The 19,848-nt window shown below is 38.6% G+C and overlaps 1 protein-coding gene across 1 annotated transcript in view; it reads left to right on the plus strand.

Annotated features, from left to right (window-relative positions):
* LOC111144930 (lysine acetyltransferase 6B) overlaps positions 1–19,848 on the plus strand; it is a 188,178-nt gene that overhangs the window by 12,960 nt on the left and 155,370 nt on the right. Inside the window, exon 3 of the mRNA XM_022499539.1 lies at positions 1,466–2,344. Coding sequence (XP_022355247.1) covers positions 1,724–2,344 — 621 coding nt within the window. The 5' untranslated portion in view covers positions 1,466–1,723. The remainder of the gene's footprint in view (positions 1–1,465; positions 2,345–19,848) is intronic.

A 19,848-nucleotide genomic window follows, 5' to 3' on the forward strand; every position in this document is an offset into this window, starting at 1 on the left:
TTACTGCCCTACAGGTAAGGTGACTGAAATGTGTCATTTGTCCAGGGTTTCTTCAATAGATGTTGGTAGAGCTGGTGTTCATACCATTAGTCTGATTTCAGAAGAAGTTGTGGCTCAGGTGAAGATAGCACGGGACTTAGATTTTAGAATAATGGCATTTGAGCCTTAAGTTTAGGCTATAGACTATAGACTATTACCATGAGTGAGTTCCATCTTCCCCTGAACCTCACTTTGCTCATAGAGATGTTTTGCAGATTAAATTACATGTGAGCATACTCTGTAAACTTGAAACTATAAAAAGAGCTCAGATGTGAATATTGCCAGTGGAAGGCAAGATCAGAGTCCGCATCTGACCCAACTCCCAGGCCAGGGCACTTTGTCCTGGTGTTCTTCGCAGGTTCAATACAGATTGGAGATGTAGGATGGTTTTGGTGCACACCAGAGGCTTTCGGGGAGCAACTGTTTACCTGGAATCAGATTTGTATGAACTGTCCTTGTATTGGGCAGGTATTAAGATACCTAGAATAGTATGATACTTAAAAGATGAAGGGTTATGTTACCATACTAGGTTGAGTTTTCCAGCCTGTGGATTAGAGAGTGTCATAGACCCTTTGCAAAGGGATGGGAGGATATGAGTCTGTAGAAGTGGCTAGATGGGAAATTTTCTTATATGTGAAACTTGGGAAATACAATATCTAGAAGAATCAGGATTATTGCCCTTTTTTGCCCCCCAAGTTTAAGATTTCTTGAACTAAGGTTAATGTACAGTTGACCCTTGAACAACATGGGTTTGAACTCTGTGGATCCACTTACACTTTGATTTTTCTTTTTTTTTGGACAAATAGAGTACTGTAAATGTATTTTCTTGTCCTTGTGATTATCTTATATTTTCTTTTCTCAGGGTTACGTTATTGTAAAAATACAGTGTATAGTACACATAATATACAAAACGTGTTAATCAACTGTTTAATATTGTTGGTAAGTTTTCCAGTTAATAGTAGGCTATTGGTGGTTAAGTTTTGGGGGAGTCAAGAGTTATACATAGATTTTTTGATAATCCCCTGCATTGTTCAAGGGTCATTGTAGTTTCATCAGAGTTTTTGTGTTATAGACTTATTCTTTGAGGTTGGTTTTATGTTTATGATAGACATATATCTTGAACCACTCATATAATTTTATTAATTTCAATAAAGGTTAATCCATTAAATAAATAACTTAGGTGTGATCTTTTAAATGCCCCATAAATGACTTCATATAAATAACAAGTGAAAATCCTAAAAAAATTTCCTTCTCAGACTATGACCCAATTTCTGGTTAGGAAATACAGTCACTGTGGCTTTGTTACATAATTACCTGCCTGTCATTACTTCTGTGGTCCTTTTGCATCTTAAAAGTAATACTAAAGAGTCTTTTATTTTTAGAAGTTCCATTATTAAGAGGCTATTCCCCCTTTTTATCCTTTAAGGTCTTGATTTCCTTGTTAAAGATGTTCTTCGGGAGAATGCAGTCTTTCCTGTTGGTAAAATAAGACAACTATCAACATTGCCTGTGTGTCCTGTTTTTAATCTCTTAAGGATGGATGTTTGTGAGGTTTTGCTTAATAAGGTCTGGAATATTCTGCCCGTTTGTTGAGTCGTAAATGACTTTCAAATGTTCAAGTCCTGTTAAATACAAGGAGAACCTCTATGGGTAACTTTGGTATTGAAGAAGTCATTTGTCAACCATGGTAAAACTTGCAAACCCACTTTATACAGAGTGGATTCTTGAAGCTATACAAAAAATAAAAAAGCAAAAGCAAAGGCCCTCTGAAGAGAGAATCTGCCATGCAGTCAGCACTTCCCATGGGTTGGATAAGAAGACAGTCTCTGAGCAGCTGGAACTCAGTGTTCAGGATGGCTCAGTTCTCAAAGTCACCAACAAAGGCCTTGCCTCCTATAAGGACCCAGACAACCCTGGGCGCTTTTCATCAGTTAAACCAGGCACTTTTCCTAAGTCAACCAAGGGGTCTAGGGGATCATGTAATGATCTCCGCAATGTGGATTGGAATAAACTTTTAAGGAGAGCAATTGAAGGGCTTGAGGAACCAAATGGCTCCTCACTGAAGAACATCGAGAAGTATCTCAGAAGTCAAAGTGATCTCACAAGCACCACCAACAACCCAGCCTTTCAGCAGCGGCTGCGACTAGGGGCTAAACGCGCAGTGAACAATGGGAGATTACTGAAAGATGGACCGCAGTACAGGGTCAATTACGGAAGCTTAGATGGCAAAGGGGCTCCCAAATATCCCAGTGCTTTCCCATCCTCGCTACCACCTGTCAGCCTTCTACCCCATGAGAAAGACCAGGTAAGTGAAGAGAAGGTTAATACATTCTAAATATTGCCTATCTGACATGCACAGTTTCAGTTAAATTTTGTATGGACACAAGTTCCAAGTGAAGTTGAATAAAGTTAGCTGTTTGCCTTAAAAGCAGGCTTCCATATTTTAAAATGTATGCATTGTTTATGATATAAATTGTTCTATCTATTTTACTGTGTATTGAGGGCTTCCTCACTGGTGGATTAAGAATTTAATGTGATCATTATGTGATTTGTTTTTTAAACTAATTGGTGAGTACTTGAAGGGACCTGGATAGATAAATTAAATCCTCCTTCATCAAGGCAGGACCATATATATTTAAAAATATCTAAGAAAAGCTATCATGTATTTTTTGCTCTTAAAATTTAAAATTATTTATAGTTTATTTTTTCCACTTTATTGAGGTATAATTAATAAATTTTTTAATTACTATTTTCAGAGAAGATGTTTGTAGACTAGTTGTTAATACTCATAACCTGGGCATCCCTGGAATTGTTTTAATATGTGACCCAAATCCTGCCTATTTAAAGTCATTTATTGTTGTCTACTTCTCAGTGGGAGAAATTGAATGTTCATTTTGCCTCATACTGTATCTTTCTTATACTCTTTTGTTTCTCTGGGTCTTATGTTACTTCTGTAATGCATACACACACACACACACACACACACACACACACACACACGTGACAGATTGCTTTTTAAGTGACGCAAAAATTTTAAGTATTGGAGTAAGATTTTTGTTCATTTCAAAGCTACTGAAGTTACCTCCCAAACTAAAACCAAAGTAGAGCAACAGCAAACTGTTTATATTCAGGCCTTCACTGTTGTTAGAAAGAGTGGTTGTATGTGTTGACTACATTTCTAGAAGTGATGGAGACACAAGTGTTAAGAAAAGTTGTGCAGCCGCTGGCTTGTTTTTCCTCTTCTGGATACTGCCAGCTCTTGAGATGGCCTCTGCTTCCCTCAATTGTTTAAGCTGATGGAATCCTAGCTCCAGAAACTGGGTAGGACTAGGTGATTTGCCTTCCACAGATTAATCAAAACCCTAGCATTTACTTCTTTTTTTTTTTTAATAAAGATTTTTTTTTATTTATTTGACAGACAGATCACACGTAGGCAGAGAGGCAGGCAGAGAGAGACAGGAGGAGGAGGCAGGCTCCCTGCTGAGCAGAGAGCCCAATGTGGGACTCGATCCCAGGACCCTGAGATCATGACCTGAGCCGAAGGCAGAGGCTTTAACCACTGAGCCACCCAGGCGCCCTAGCATTTACTTCTTAATCGTATTTTTATTTTATTAGTTTTCCTCAGATTCGTTTATCTTTTGGTGGCATCTGTGTTTTGTAACCAACCCTCACTTCTTTGTGAGAAAATGGGCATAAAGAAAGAAGTAAACCTACAGAGAAAAAATTTTTTAATAACATTTGATTCAAAAAAATACATTGAGTGACTCAAATCCTAATTGCTGTGTCTGACAGAGCCACATTAAGCACTTCTGTTTCTCATTAAATATTTTTATAAACACTTACACACCATGGGCAAATTCCTTAAGGGAATGTAGAGCCACTTCTTGGTGGATTTGGGTATCTATGTTTTTAAAACCTGTACATTACCCTGAGGTATATTAAGGTTTGATAATTACCAGTTACATGGACTAATTCAGGCAGCTTTAGGCACCTTAACAGTATGTTGCAATAACTTTGTGATCCAGGGGATATCTTTACTTGTGATAGAAATCACTATAAATTTTCCACAGTCCCTTTCCTATTCTTCTCTTTAACCTTGCCCATCATTTCTTGCTAACCTTACCATTTTTTTTTCATGCAGCATCTGTATGGAAGTATTTTTAGTCTAAAGGAAAATTCATGTCTGAAAGTATCTAGGATTGAGAACAGAGTAATTTATTGCTTAGCACTGCTCTGTGATGCTGATCTCTTTATATTGTCCAGTTAGCATCATCATCGAATAAGGAAACCAGAGAAAATGTGTCCTAAAATTTTTACTTGATGGAATTTGGAGATCAATTGTGTAGTGATTTAATCATAATCTAATTCTTAGAAAAGAACAAATAAAGCTTAATAAAAATCATACCAAATCAATTTGACCATAAGCAGTTGTATTGTTTGTATTACATATTGCAATAGTATTTTTCCTTGAAAATGTAATATTGCCCTTTGAGATTACAAGTGGTAAATGGTTTACAACCATGTAGACTTATAAGTAAATGTAATAGAAATTCTTAACCTGGGCCGGTGAATGAGCTTGAGATAGATGGGTCACACATCCCCAGAAATCGAGTATAAAGTCATCTGTATCCACACGTTTTTCTGAGGTTAGGGTCTATCGTGGTTTTTTGTTTGTTTGTCTTGTTTTTATCTTATCAGATTCTCAGAGGGATCCAAAATGTCAAACAGCCAATGTGAATATTTTAGTACTCTAGAAAATATTTGTTGTTTCTTATACTAAAAGCGTAATGTGCTAGTTGTTGGCTTTTGATTGTTGTTACTTTATAGGCGCTGAACGTGGATCTGAATGTAGACTGGTTGCACTGTGGTTTCTTGTATATAGGACCTTATCTACTATATTCAAAGAGCAGATTATTGTTGTTCTTGATGTGCTAGAAGTCTGTAGTGTTTGTATTGTGAGAGGACATTTATGGTATAAATGACAACTGTTTGTACAGAGATGGAGTCTTGTCACAATTTAGCCAACTGAGGTATCTCAGAGAAGCTGTTAAGGTTCTCATAGCTTTTGCTGAGTAGCTTCATTTAATTGTGAAAATGAAAACCAAAATGGTAAAAATAATAACTGACATTTCTTAACACTTAAATGCTGGCAATATTCCAAGTGCTTTACATTTATTATCTCCTTGACCTGCACAATAACTGTGAGGGCCATAGGGTTGTTATCCTTATTTTGTACATGAAAAACTGAGGCTCCAAGCCTAAGTAATTTGCTCAAGATCACTGATGGAACTGTTGAGTGGTGAAGCCAAGATGCTGATGAGACATTGTGACTCCAGACCTCTTTACCGCTGGGCTGTATACTGGTCAACAGTTGTGGCTTTTCATTAACAGTAAAAGTATCTCTTCATTTCCTCAGGTGTTCAGAAGCAGCTTTCCCTCAACAAATAGATTTCTGGCATTTTAAATCGGGTAGTTGCGGTGAGCTTCTTACCGTTTTTAAAGCAGGTACTATTTATAATATTAGCAATATGGGAAAGCAGTAAGCAAAGTAGTAAATCTGTGTCTAATTAGATTTAACATCATCATCATTCCTATGCATGGCTGCTAGGAGGAATACAATGCACGTTAAAATAGAAGGGCTCCTTCCTTTCTGAAATGTAATTGCACATCTTCTGATAGTCTAGAATTCAAATTGGATATTACCACACTGGCTCCTTAGCATAACTTCTTTGTATTTATTTAAGAAAGCTCTCTTTGGTGAGGTGATATGGAAATGAATTAAGCCACCGAAGATAAAACTTTATCTTTGACTTGGTGAGGGAACTCCTAAAGGATAGTATTAGTGTTTCTCATTAAAAGTGGTAAAGCTCAATTAGGTCAGATTATGAGGACTTTGGAAAGTCAAATATTCTAAGAGAGACTTCAGTTATCACCACACACTTTGTAGCATTAAGATTCCATTTGAATATTTGGGCTTTCGCATTTTTACAAAATCCGTTTAGTTCAATTTTAAACAGATTCCTTGGTTTTTCACTGTATTTGCGATATTTGGCTATAGTATTAAGTTTCAAATATTGTTGTTTCCAGTACAGTACATAACATGGGATCTCTCATTTTAGGCTGTTATAGTTGGTAGGGGAGATGCTTCTAATAATGTCAGGTAGGGCTTTTGACCTTTTTTTCTTGAAGAAGTGAAATAACTATGAGAATCTTGCAGAAGCCTTCAGACAGAATTATAAAAACAGTGATAATCTCCATAAGGAAAAAGTAAAGATGAGTTTAAAAAGGAACACGGGGAGCGCCCGGGTGGCTCAGTGGGTTAAAGCCTCTGCCTTCGGCTCAGGTCATGATCTCAGGGTCCTGGGATTGAGCCCCGCATCGGGCTCTCTGCTCAGCGGGGAGCCTGCTTCCCTTCCTTTCTCTCTGCCTGCCTCTCTGCCTACTTGTGATCTCTCTCTCTATCAAAAAAATAAAATTAAAAAAAAAATAAAAAGGAACACGGATGATCTGAAATGAGGCTGAGAGACAAAACGGTGTTAAAAATCACTTGTGGTCCTGGCGCGTTCAGTTGTTTATTCTGTTTGTCCCCACTCCCTTTTAGGGAGATATTTTATTAGGGCTTTTGGCAGTGTTATTAGTATGAAATATTTCCGTAAACATAAGATTAGTGTACATCCTACATTACTTTCTTGTGTTGTGTAAATGCCATAAATAAAAGAACTTTATTTTTAGATCCCTTTCTTCGGTTTTCTCCACTTTGTCCTCGCCTCTCCAGTCCCATTATCCCTGCCCTAGAGAGACCCTTCTTGTCTTTCTTTGGGACTTTTCCAATCGCCTGTACTTTGTGAAGGACCATTCACTAGTCTATATTGTTCTTTGATGTGGCAGGCTTCCAGAAGTCCCTCGGCCCTAGGGGAATTGTTCATAGTCTCAGACTCTGGATCTTTTTGGCAGAAATGTGTGTATTTTTTATCTGCTAATTATAGAGTCCAAGTGTCCTCCTCTCTGTTGACCTTCTTAGTTTTCCTTTGAATGGGTGTCCTTTGTATTGCAGATGTCACGTTTCTCAAAGCCTGCTTAGCTATGTGTATCTAGCTGAAAGTGGGAGAGAGCCCTAAACATTATAAAATATACTCTTCATGTAACCCGAAATTTGGATTTGGTGTGGATGAAAGTCAGTTTTAGAATGATTAACGTCAGATAGAAACCTATTACAGTGTGGCAGACTAGATGGATCAAACACCTGCTGTCTCAGAGTCCGGGAAGGAAAAATATTGTAGTTTATGTTGTTCCTATAATTAAGCTTCGGTAGTTTTTCCACATAGCAGACTATCCGAGGACGACTTTTGTGAGCAGATAATACCAGTTGTCGAGGCATTACTGAGAGAGCACTTGGATTGTCTCAGACTAGTTAGTCGGGTCAAGGGAAAGATAAAATGAAGAGTGAATGAGTCTTTTCTGTTGGACTCTGAGGCATGACAGCTTGTTCCACTTTGGAGCTTTGATCAAGATGGGACTTGTCTAGACTTCTAATGAAGTAGGCTTCAGGTAGAAGTAGCAACATTATGTCAGAGGAGTTTTGACTGAAAGTGAGTCTTAAACATTCTTTTTAACTCTCTGGATTGTAGACATACTTGATACCAGAGCTGCCTTTTCGACAGACAACACATGGTGCTGTCCTGGAAGATCTATATGTAGATCAGTCTGTTTTCTGATTTCCTCATGTCATTATTTCCTCTGAGCGTCAGGGACTGTAACTAAGGGTGTGGGTTTTTGACTAATTCTGGATATTTTCGGCAGCTTTCAGGAATTTACCTTTGTATTCCATGTACCTGTTTGGCTTACAAGAGCCAAATCTGATATACTTGCAGTACCAAGAAAATCTTTGTTTTAAAGCTTTGAAGTTACATAACAGTTAAGGGCTGTTGGCTGATTCATTCAGATTGTATTTGGAATGGCAAAGATTTTTATTCATTCTTTCTCTACAGACTTTATTTTAATAAGCAGAACATTTTAAGGTTTCTCAGAATGAAGGTCCCTGTTCGTTTTCTGTATTTTCTTCTTGCGTTAATCATGTACAAAGGATAAATGAGAAAATGTCATTATTCTGTCATTGCAAGGCAAATTTTGATTGTCAGGCCCACGACTTTTTGTTTAGTTTACAGACTGTTTTCTTGGCTAGCACATTAAACTACAGTAGATTTGATGAAACTGTTCATCTCTAGTTATGCCAGCCTTTTCAGACGTGAGTCTGCATCTTCTCAGGTACCTTGATCTCTGAGATCTATTAATGTTTCTGAGTACATAAACATCAATTAGCTGACTAAATCAAAGTTAGCAAATGAGTCAGCCATGTAATTTGCTTGTAGCATTTTGCGTTAACAGGGCCGTGAAAAAATCATGTTTGTATTTGTGTGTAGGTGCCCTTATCTCACAGTCTTCAGGTGGTGAAGGGGTGTTTGTACACGTAGGAAGATGAGGTAGGGCAAGGTGATATAATGCGCTAATCTGTTACTAGCCTTCTGCTTGGGGCCGGACTGCTTTCCCAGAGCCGTCTCCAGGAGCTGTAGACTGTATTCTCTTTTTTTTGTTTGTTTGTTTTATATGTGAGCCTTTTAAGTCACAGAATATTAACGGGGAGCATAACTTTTTGCTTTATGAAAGGTAGTATTTTGAAAATTCTGCAAAATGAACTATAGAGACAAAAGCTCTAGAGAGAGTGTTATTAAACTGTGAGTCTGGTCTTTAAAAAGCTACAAAATAAATACCAATCAGTGGTCCAAGTAAAATCCAGGAAGGATTTGTGTTAATTTGACAAGTAGGTTTAGAATTCTTTAGCCATTATATTTTAGAAACCAGCTGAACAAGACATCCTTTCTCTAATTTGCTTCACTTTTGATCTTTGATAAAACCAGCTGCAATTTTGTTTCATTAACAAACTTAACTGTTTAACAGATGTTTGTTTTGGCTTGATTGTGTCCTTTCTATTAGAAACAGCATAACATACATAGAAACCATGCTGGGCCTTTTCCTGTCTGTAGCTAGACAGGCGTTTCAGAAGAACAACTTAATTTTATTTACAAGTTCAATTTTTGTTCCTCTGTACTATTATGGTAGGTATACAAACATTTTAGCTCTTGTTCCCCCTGTCAGGGAGGTCTTTTGTTCTTAATCCTCCATCTGTTAGTCCAGTACCCTCCCCCACCCCCCTCCCCCCTTTTTTAAGCATTGCAAAATCCTAGCATACAGGGAAAAAGGTATTGCAGAAGAGGTAATTGAGATATCAGTGACTCTTCTACAGTTCAAGGGAGGGAATGGGACTAGCCTGGTGAATTTAGATAATTTCTTCCATCTTCTTTGATGTCAGTAAGCTGCCATATGGACAGCAGTGAGGCCTACAGGAAGGAGGTGAGCTTTGGTCTGGGCTGCCTGTGATACTCAGAGTGATGTGGGCTGGGAGCCAGAGGCAGGCAGCACTTCAATGTTTCTGTACTAGTTTCTGAAGCGGCCAGTCCTGATTTTTGTCCATGGTTTACTGCCATGCTTGTGATTCTCTCAGATCATAAATGGGCATGATGAAACTCAAGAAACAGAGGTTAAAGTTTATATGGGGTAAGAGAAACAGTAGTAAGAGAGGCAAAGAAAGCTTACACTCAAAGCCAGTATTAAAGAACATCAAATGTTGATTCCTATTTGATAGTTGGTCAGCTTGCTTCAAAAACTGGTATTTTAATACCGTGTGGAAGCTTCTGCCTTACATCAAAACCCAGCCCTAGCTGTTGAGCCTTGAGATGGGAGTAATGGTGCAGAAAACAGGATTCGCTAGTGGAAGAGTGTGGGCTGTTTGAGGAACAAGAGTTCCTCCATTTAGACTGCTGGTGGCTGGTGAGTGGACTGGGGGAGGTGGGCAGTGTAGGGAACCAGGAAGGTATTTACCCCTTAACTTTGTAAATTGAGAAATTGCCGTATTTCAGAAAAGTTGAAAGAATAGTACAGTAAGCGCTTTATTTCTTTAACTTAGATTCACCAGTTGTTAACGTTTTGGTACATTTGTTCTTTCTCTTCTGGCTGTGTGTGTATACAAATACGCACACATTTTCATAATTTTGAGCTGAGCTGTTTGAAAATAAATGGCAGGTGTTATGATGTTAAGATATTATGATACTGAGTCATAATAATAATTATATACTGAGGAACATTTTCCTGTATAACCACAATACTATTATTTCATATAAGAAATTCAACAGTGAAACAAGAGTGTTATCCATTAGACCATATTTTCCCAAATAGTCCCAGAAGGTCATTAATAACTTTTGTTTTTAATCTGGGATCCAATTAAGGATTGTGCATTACATTTGGTTGTTACATCTTTTATAGAGAACTGTTTTCCCTCTAGTTTTTGCTTTCACATCAGTGGGTTTTTTTGTGGTTTACTTTTTGATTATTTTTTTACGATTATTAAAAATTTATTTTTTTTTTCTGAGTATAAGTGACACGTAATATGTCAGTGACATTTTTGTCAAGTCTGGGATAATTGTCTTATGGGATGTCCCATAATTAGTACTTATATGATTGTGTCCTCTTGTGTTTTTGGCAAGAATACTGTGTGCGTCATGTCCTAGCAGGAGATAGACCCACAGAGTTTGTCTCGTTATGGTGGGGCTTATTTGATCAGTTGGCTGAGGTGCTGTTAGATACATCTTTACCATGTGAATGGTGAATGGTATGTATTAGGTTTTTTTTTTGTTTATATTAGTTTTCTTTACTGCTGTAACAAATTACCACAAATTTAGTGGCTTAAAACAATGCAGATTTATTACCTTACCGGTTCTGTAGGCCAGAAGTCCATTGTGGGCCTCACTGGGTTAAAATCAGCGCATAGATAGGGAACCTGTAGGGAAGAATGTGTTTCTTTATTTCTTTCTTTTTTTAAAAGATTTTATTTATTTATTTATTTATTTGACAGAGAGAGAGAGAGACAGCGAGAGAGGGAACACCAGCAGGAGGAGTGGGAGAGGGAGAAGCAGGCTTCCCGTGGAGCAGGGAGCCCGGTGCAGGGCTCGATCTCAGGACCCTGTGATCATGACCTGAGCCAAAGGCAGACGTTTAATGACTGAGCCACCCAGGTGCCCCAAAAATGTGTTTCTTCACCTTTTCGAGCTTCTGTGTGCTGCCTGCATTCCTTGGCTCTGGCTATCTCCCTCATCTTGAAGACCAGCAGCGTTGCACTGCTCAGACCATTTTCCCTGGTCACATCTCTGACCACGACCTGGACAGCTGTTAAAGGATTCGTGTGATGAGATTGAGGCTATTTAGATAATCCAGGATAATCTCCCCATCTCAAAGTCCTTAACTTAATCCTACCTGTAGGGTCATTTTGCCATATAAGGTGACAGATTCACAGGTTCTTGGTATTAGGAAGAGGACACTGGTGGTGGTGGTGGGGTGGTGGTCGTGCCTTACTCTGTTTGCACACAGTGGTTTCGGTCTCCTCGCCTAAATTAGGTTTTACATTGGAGGTTGCAAATCTTTGAAAGTCTGGGGGCTATGATGTAACACGGTGTATAAATCTGCTTAGAAAAGAATGAATCATAGTTTATGGGGTTAATGCTAGCGGAAGGCTGGGAGTCAGGCAGCCTGAGCTGTAGGTCTGAGGGTACATCCTGAATCATTTCCATAAGAACAGGAACAGGGACTGCCTCCTGCTTCCACTTAGTGTTTCTTGACTCACAAGTTTAACTGAAGGATGGATTTGGCAGTTTTTAACAATAGGAGTTTGGATATCCAAACTGTTCTCTGAGAAGTGCATTTAAAGTTGTGGAGAAGGATCTTTCTTTCAATGCCCGCAGAGTGCATGGAAAGAATATATAAAACGCTTAATAAGATAGGCTCTTTGGTGACATTTTGAATACTAAGTATCACTGGAAGAATTTTGAAAAATCATATGTCTGTTATTTAAATTTGAATTCTCAATTAGAAAACTGTAAATAGGCTGAAAAACAAACTGACTTATTTTAGAAAGAACAAAATCAGGCTTACAATGTTATGCCGGTTCTATCTCAATAAAGTTGGAAAGTAAAATATGCAGGTAGGTATATATTGTATTCTTTGAGTTCTTAGTAAAAACTCAGAAAAGATAAATATTAAATCAAGATTCACAAAGACGGTTAACCTCAAGGATTCTTTTTCTTTCATTTTATAGTGTTCTAGTAGACTCTCCCATGGTAGCGGCATTTAGTTGGAATGTTTTGGAAATACTGGCTGTTCCCATTGTTAAAGAATAACTGTTTAGTTATCAGCCTGTAAATGTGCTCTCCAGAGCTGATAAAAAAAGATGATCTTCTCATCTGATGAGCTCTGACCCTCTGTAAACCTTCCAACTTATCTCATTTTCCACCGGCTATTGAAATACAACAAGATGCCAACAATTACATCCTCACAAAGCATTTATACCAACTTATCAAATTACCTCTTTATTGGAAAATTGTGTAATATCTTGATTTCAATTTAGCATGGCATGTTGGTTAGCAATAAATCTTACTGAGGTATGCACACAATCCTGCAGGCAGTTTGCAGAACATTGATCAAGTGCAAATTGTATGTATTTTTCTGGCTTCTGAAAAATTCAGAGCAAAATGAAATAAGTAGATATTACCAAGACCACCACTTCTGAGGTCGTTTTTAATCTGACATAGCAGCATATCACCATGTCTCTTGAAGGAAGTACCTTGACTCTTCTAAAATTCATTATTTGTGTTTTGCTATTTTAAAGTTCCCCATTTTGTCTGTGATACACAAGAGAAGCAAAAGAACGTTGTTAAAACATGTACCCTGTAAAGTATGCCTAATCAACAGTTCATATTAGATTTGAAGACTATAGAAACGTGCAAGAAGATACTGATATTAAACAGTGCTTACTGTGTACCAGGTAACACTCTTAAGTACTTATTATATACAAAACAATATTATATGAACTCTGAGAAGTAAGTACTGTTATTAACAGAAATTTGCAGATGAAGGAACAGGCCAGAGAAGGTACCTTTGCCAAGAGTTCACAGGAAATGTTGGAACTGGCATTTTAATCCTGGCACACAGGTTTGAGTAGAGCCACAGCATCCCTTTTTAGGCTTCTCATTTACTTGGATGAAATCAACACACATCTGCAGAATTCTAACATGTAAAGCACTGTATGAGGCACTGTAGAAATTACAAAATACAGATGATACTCGGATGGTAATTAAGATAATCAGTTGAAACATGCCAAGACATGGAGCTATAGGATTCCTTCTCAAATGACCAGTGTGGTAGTGTTCATTTACAGAGTGATTGAAATCCTCTTTTCTATGGGAATGAATAATAACCACCAACATTTCAGGGCTCCTGGGGTAGTTCAGTGTCTGCCTTCAGCTCAGAGCATGATCCCAGGGTTCTGGGATTGAGCCCCACATTGGGCTCCCTGCTCAGCGGGGACTCTGCTTTTCCCTTTGTCCCTGCCCCCTGCTTGTGTGTGTGTGCATGCTCTCTCTCTCATAAATAAAAATAAAATCTTAAAAAAAAAAAAAAAACAAAAACCCACCACCAGCACTCTGTATTACTTACCATGAGTCAAGCACTACTTAAAGTGCTTTAAATAAAGTTAACTTGCCTATGAGGTGGTACTTCTTTTCATTCTTAGTTTACAGAGGAGGGTATTGAGGCACACAGGGTTAAAGGACTTGCCCAAAGTCACAGAGCTGTTGTGTAGTACAGTTAGGATTCAAACCCAGGCATCAAGACTCTGTAGTCTGTACACTTAACCACTACACTACATGACCTCTTATTTGCCTCATGAAGAAAAACTTCTCTTAAAGGTATTGAAGAGTTGCACAGGCCCCTATAAACTTGGACCTCTAAGTAACTTCTTAGTGTTTATAATAGGAGACACTGAAAAGACTTAAAATTTATAGTAGGACATCACTTAAGGTGACTCTTCCCAAGTGATGTTCTGAGGTAGAATAAAGTGTATCTTTTTAAGATGTTCATGCTGCTAATAATGTTCTGAGATTCAAAGCCCCTGAGAAGTTCTGATATTTAATTTGCTTAACCCTCAGTTTCCCAAGATGATTTAATGGTGGGCCCTCCTCCCCCCTCCCTTCTCTCCATAATAGCCGTTCACTTGTCTAGACATCTTTGCATTTGGTTAAACAGAGTTTGGATTGTGCTGAAGTAAAGGTTATACAACCAGTCTCTTTCCTAATTTCTCCCAGATACACATCCCAAAAGAAACCATTGACTAATTGAAGTTATAGTTTGTGGTTCAGAGTAGAAAACCAAAAAGTATCACATTACATTTCTTTGTCTACCATGAATTAACTCAGTAAAACTGTTGTATGATAATTCAACTAAAGAATAAGATTTTAGAGTTGCAAGTGAACTTTAAGATCACCAAGTTCATGTGTTGTTCTTACAGATTTATTTATCCATTTGAGAGAACAAGAGAGAGTGGGAGAGGAAGAGAGAGTCCCAAGCAGATACTGTGCTGAGTGCAGAGCCTGATGCAGGGCGCAATCCCACAACCCCAATATCACGACCCGAGGCAAAACTAAAAAGTCAGACGCTCAACCGTCTGTGCCACTCATGTGACCCCAATATGTATTTTAAGCTAAAGTCCAAGGACTGTTTTCAGGGGATTGTGAACCTCTGAAATTTTATGCAAATTGTTGGGCTTATATGCTTATGAGTATTTTTCTGCAGTTTCTACCCCTCTCCTCCTTCAACAAGTCATTTGACTCAGGCCAGTGGTTCCCAGACTACATTGCATGTTTGAATCCTCAGAGGAACATTAAGAAATTCTGAAGCCCAGATAACACCCCGCACCTGTTTAATCAGTGCTGGGGGTGGGAGCCAGGTGTTAGAACTTCTTCTTCTTCTCCTCCTCCTCCTGCTGCTGCTGCTGCTTCTGCTTCTGCTTCTTCTTCTTCTTCTTCTTTAAGATTTTATGTATTTATTTAACAGAGAAAGACAGTGAGAGAGGGAACACAAGCAGGGACAATGGGAGAGGGAGAACCAGGCTCCCCGCTGAGCAGGAAGCCCAATGTGGGGTTCAATCCCATGACCCTGGGATCATGACCCCAGCCAAAGGCAGACATCTGATGACTGAGCCACCTGGCACCCCAGGCATTAGAACTTCTTGAAAAGCTCCAGGTAATGCCAGCGTGCAGCAAAAGTTTGGGACTCACTGCCCGAGGCTAACTTTCTTGTATAGATGGGCTAGAGTCTCTTCAGGTGCTTGAGGAAACTGTCTAGATGTATTAATTGGGTGAGGCCTTGGTTTCTCCTGAAAGGGATCTTACAGATTATTTTAAAGGAAAAGTCTCTGGAGCCAGAATACTTAGTTCACATCCTGACTTTTCTTCTGGCCAAGTCCAGTCTGTGCCTCAATTTCCTCAGCTAACAAACGGAGATAATAGCACAGACTGAATGGGGATTGTTTGCTCCAGATGCATGGCCCTCAGCGAGCTAGTGAGCTTTTCCTGGGCGGTGATCGAAGGGGCCGCTGAGCAGAGTCCAGGTTGTGGAAGAGGCAGTGGTCCTTCTGCTCTTGAGGGAAAAGTGTAAATTGGTGTCCTTACCACCTGTTGGATGCTTGCTGTACTCGCATACGCCATGAGTGGCTAAAATCCACATTTCTGTGTTGTTGCGTCCCCACTTGTTAAACAGTCAGAAAAAGAGTATGTTTTCAGAGAAACACATGTTCACTGGATAGACTTTGAAAATACAGAAAGGTTCAGGGGCGATATACCGTGACTACAGATGACACTCCAAAAATAACTACTGTTAAAAACTTTTTATGTCCTTCTACACTTTTGTTCCCCTACATGTATGTATTTGTTATATTTAAATAAAAAGAGGACTGTCTTAGCTATGTAATTTTATATGTTGCTTTCTACATTTAAAATCTGTTGTGAGCCTTTTTCTGTATTGTTGCTTATTCTTTGCAGTGTGACTTTAAATGGCTGGAGGTATTGCCTCTGACTTTGTTTTTCAACATGTAGGATGTTCCTAACAGTTTTGCTGTTACAGATAATACTGCTACTAAAAATTTGTGTGTACAAAGGTAATTATTTTCCATAGGATAGGTTATTGGAGGAGGTATACTGGAACATAAACATGAATTATGTTTCTAAGACTTTGGAACATAATGTCAAAATGTCGGCAGAGTATGAGAAGTTTTGGGCATCCACTTGGCTTCCTAGCCCCCCTTTTAAGCTTGCTAATGTGGTGGAGGGAAAAGTGGACCCCCATTACTTTCCTTTGCGTTTCTTTGACTGTGAATAACTCGAACATGTTTTGTGTTTAATGGTTGTTGTTCAGTAACTGTATTGTGATTATCTCTCCATGGTTCTTCCTGTATCCCGGAGGCAGCCATCTTCAACTTTCTCAGCCATATTTAGTCATTTCTTCTGGAAGGTAGAGTTCTGTATTTTTAAACAACATTCTTATAATGCTATTTCTTTTTTTTTTAATGACTTTTATTAACATATAATGTATTAATTGCTTCAGGGGTACAGGTCTGTGAATCATCAGTCTTATACAATTCACAGCACTCACCATAGCACATACCCTCCCCAATGTCCACAACCCAACCACCCTATCCCTCTACCCTCCAGCAACCCTCAGTTTGTTTCCCGAGATTAAGAGTCTCTTATGGTTTGTCTCCCTCCCGATCCCATCTTGTTATAATGCTATTTCTTTTTTTTTTTTAAAGATTTTATTTATTTATTTAACAGACAGAGATTACAAGTAGGCAGAGAGGCAGGCAGAGAGAGAGGAGGAAGCAGGCTCCCCGCCGAGCAGAGAGCCCGATGTGGGGCTCGATCCCAGGACTCCGAGATCGTGACCTGAGCCGAAGGCAGAGGCCTCAACCCACCGAGCCACCCAGGCGCCCCTATAATGCTATTTCTTAAGTTTCAGTTTTAGACATTTTCTGTTGACTTCTTACTGAGCAAAAATAAGGATAAGGTCTCTTATATGTATATTCCCTTACCTTTCCCGTTGCCTTTCATCTCACTGTTAAACCTTCATTTTTGCTTAGGTCAGTATTTGTAGTCCGTGTTTATATTTTTCTAAGTATGCAAATACTACTGTGGTGGAGCCATGAAGTATACTGTATACTATTACCAATTTTTGTGATTTTTCTTGGTTATTTTTAGGATGTTCTTCTCCATCCTGAATTGAGAAAAGGCATTTACTAACATTTCCTCTTTTTTAAAAAAAATATTTGTTTATTTGTCTTTAGTACTTTTATACTTAAGTCATTAAAATTGTAATTTTTCGGGGCGCCTTAGACGGTTAAGCCTCTGCCTTCGGCTCAGGTCATGATCTCAGGGTCCTGGGATCAAGCCCCGCATCAGGCTCTCTGCGCAGCGGGGAGCTTGCTTCCCCCTCCCTCTGCCTGCCTCTCTGCCTACTTGTGATCTCTCTCTCTCTGTCAAATAAATAAATTAAATCTTTTTAAAAAGTTGTGATTTTTCTTTTGATAAGTGCTGTAAAGATCTGGTTTTTGTTTGCTTTAATAGTGAACGGATTGTTTCAGTATTATATAATTCTTACTTTCCCCACTAATTTATGATGCCTTTAGAAAATTATATAGTAACTTTGTATCTATCAGAAATCCAGATCTCTCTTAATATAGTTTCACTTTTGCCTTTGAAAATTTTAATTAAATTAACTTTCCAACTTTTATTTCGCTTAACCTTATTTAACCTGTGGCTCTCTCTGTCTCTAGTTTTACTTTGGAATGTTGGGGAGGAGGGGGGAAGCAAGATGTAAGTGGCCTCCATAGTATTTCCATTTCCAGGGATTTAAGGAATAGGTAATTCCTTGAAATCATTAGCCTCCTTAAAGGGGTGCTAGAGGTCTTAGCTATCCCTATATGTCAGCAGCCTGTTTCACTAACTTCTTCTGATCATTTTGTGAAGCTGAGGGTTCCGAAAAGTGTTTAACTGATTAGTTGTTGGCTTTAATGATGTAAAAGGGCATTTGTCAGAGATCCTTGCTGTATTAAATCTGACATAGTTGTAAGAGAGTGGGTTTCTTGTTGGGTATGCCTTGAGCTGTTGCCTATCACACTCTGGCCCTACCCTGCCACCTGACCTTTCCAGTGACCTCACTCTCATTTAGTGTTCCTCAGAGATTTATACTGGGCTGTAAATTTACTAAATTTACTTTTTTAAAACTTGTTTCTAATTTCATTCCATTGTGGTCAGAGAACATAGTTTGTAGGATTTCAGTCCCTTTTTATTGACTGAGGCTTGCTTTATGGCTTAACCTGTGTTCTGTCCTAAAAAATGTTCCATGTGCACTTGAGAAGGAGGCGTAATCTGGGGGCACCTGGGTGGCTCAGTGGGTTAAAGCCTCTGCCTTTGGCTCCAGTCATCATCCCAGGGTCCTCGGATCAAGCCCCACATCAGGCTCTCTGCTCAGCAACCCCACCACCCCGAGCTGCCCCCCACCTGCCTCTCTGCCTACTTGTGATCTCTGTCTGTCAAATAAATATATAAAATCTTTAAAAAAAAAATGTATTCTGCTGTTGTTGACTGGAGACATCTGTAGATGTTGGTTAGATTTAGTTGGTTTGTAGTGCTGTTCAAGACTTCTGTTTGTTGATCTTCTGCTGGATTACTATTGAAAGTATAATATTGTCTGTTCTTTCAGTATTGTTCATTTTTCTTAACCTGTTTTGAGGCCCTGTTGTTAGGTGCGTATGTATTTATAATTGCTATGTTTTCTCTATTTATTGACCCTTTCATAATTATACAGTATCCTTTTTTTTGTTCCTAGTAACAAGTTTTTTTAAAAGACTTATTTATTTATTTGAGAGAGAAAAAGCTGGGGGTGGGGAGGGGCAGAAAGAGAGGGAGAGAGACTCTTTATACAGACTCTGCACTGACAACAGAGTCCCACACAGGACTCGATCTCATGACCCTGCGCTCCAGACCTGAGCCAAAACCAAGAGTTGAAGCAGACCCTTAAGCAACTGCACCATCCAGGCACCCCTCTAGTAACAACTTTTATGTTAAAGTCTGTTTTCTGATATTAAGGTAGCCATTACTGTTTGTATGATAACGGCTTTTTCTGTGATGTTAATGAACACTAGTGATGGTGAAGACGCTTTTGGGGGAATACTTCAATATCTCCCCATTAAACATGATGCTGGCTTATGCAGCTATTACTAAAAGAAGTTTTATCAAGTGTGAATTTTTAATTTTACCAAATATCTTTTCAGGTTTTAGGAAGGTAAGATTTTTCTCCCTTAATCTTTCTTATGATTAGTTATAATAACCAATTTCCTAATACTTAACCATCCTTGTTTTCAGAGTATGAGTCCCACATGTTCATGGTGTATTATTAGTTTAATGAGTGACAGTCCTTTGAGTAGTAAAATTTCCTGGTATATTTTAGAATTTCAGTCTTAATAAATGTACCCCCAGCATTTTATAAACATGTCTATTGAGTAAAGAAGTGTCCTTACTTAAGCTTACTCCCTGTTGCCAGTCCTTTTGTTATGATCCTATTAGTGGACCAGATTGTATGTGTGTTCACATGCGCACGGATGTGTATGGTCATGTTTATGTGTGAGAGAGAGAAGGAGGGGGAGACAGGGAGAGGGGAAGAGAGTCCAGCATGCTACAGGAGAGAGAAAGCACCATCCTTGGTTTTAGAAGCTCTGATGTAATGCATGGTGTATCCAAATCTGTGTTGTAACAAACAATAATGTAATAATTTATAATTTAAGCTAAATATTTTTTACCATTAAATCAAAACCAA

Source organism: Enhydra lutris, unplaced genomic scaffold (assembly GCF_002288905.1).
Source record: "Enhydra lutris kenyoni isolate GAN:26980312 unplaced genomic scaffold, ASM228890v2 scaffoldscaffold12, whole genome shotgun sequence".
NCBI lineage: Eukaryota > Metazoa > Chordata > Mammalia > Carnivora > Mustelidae > Enhydra > Enhydra lutris.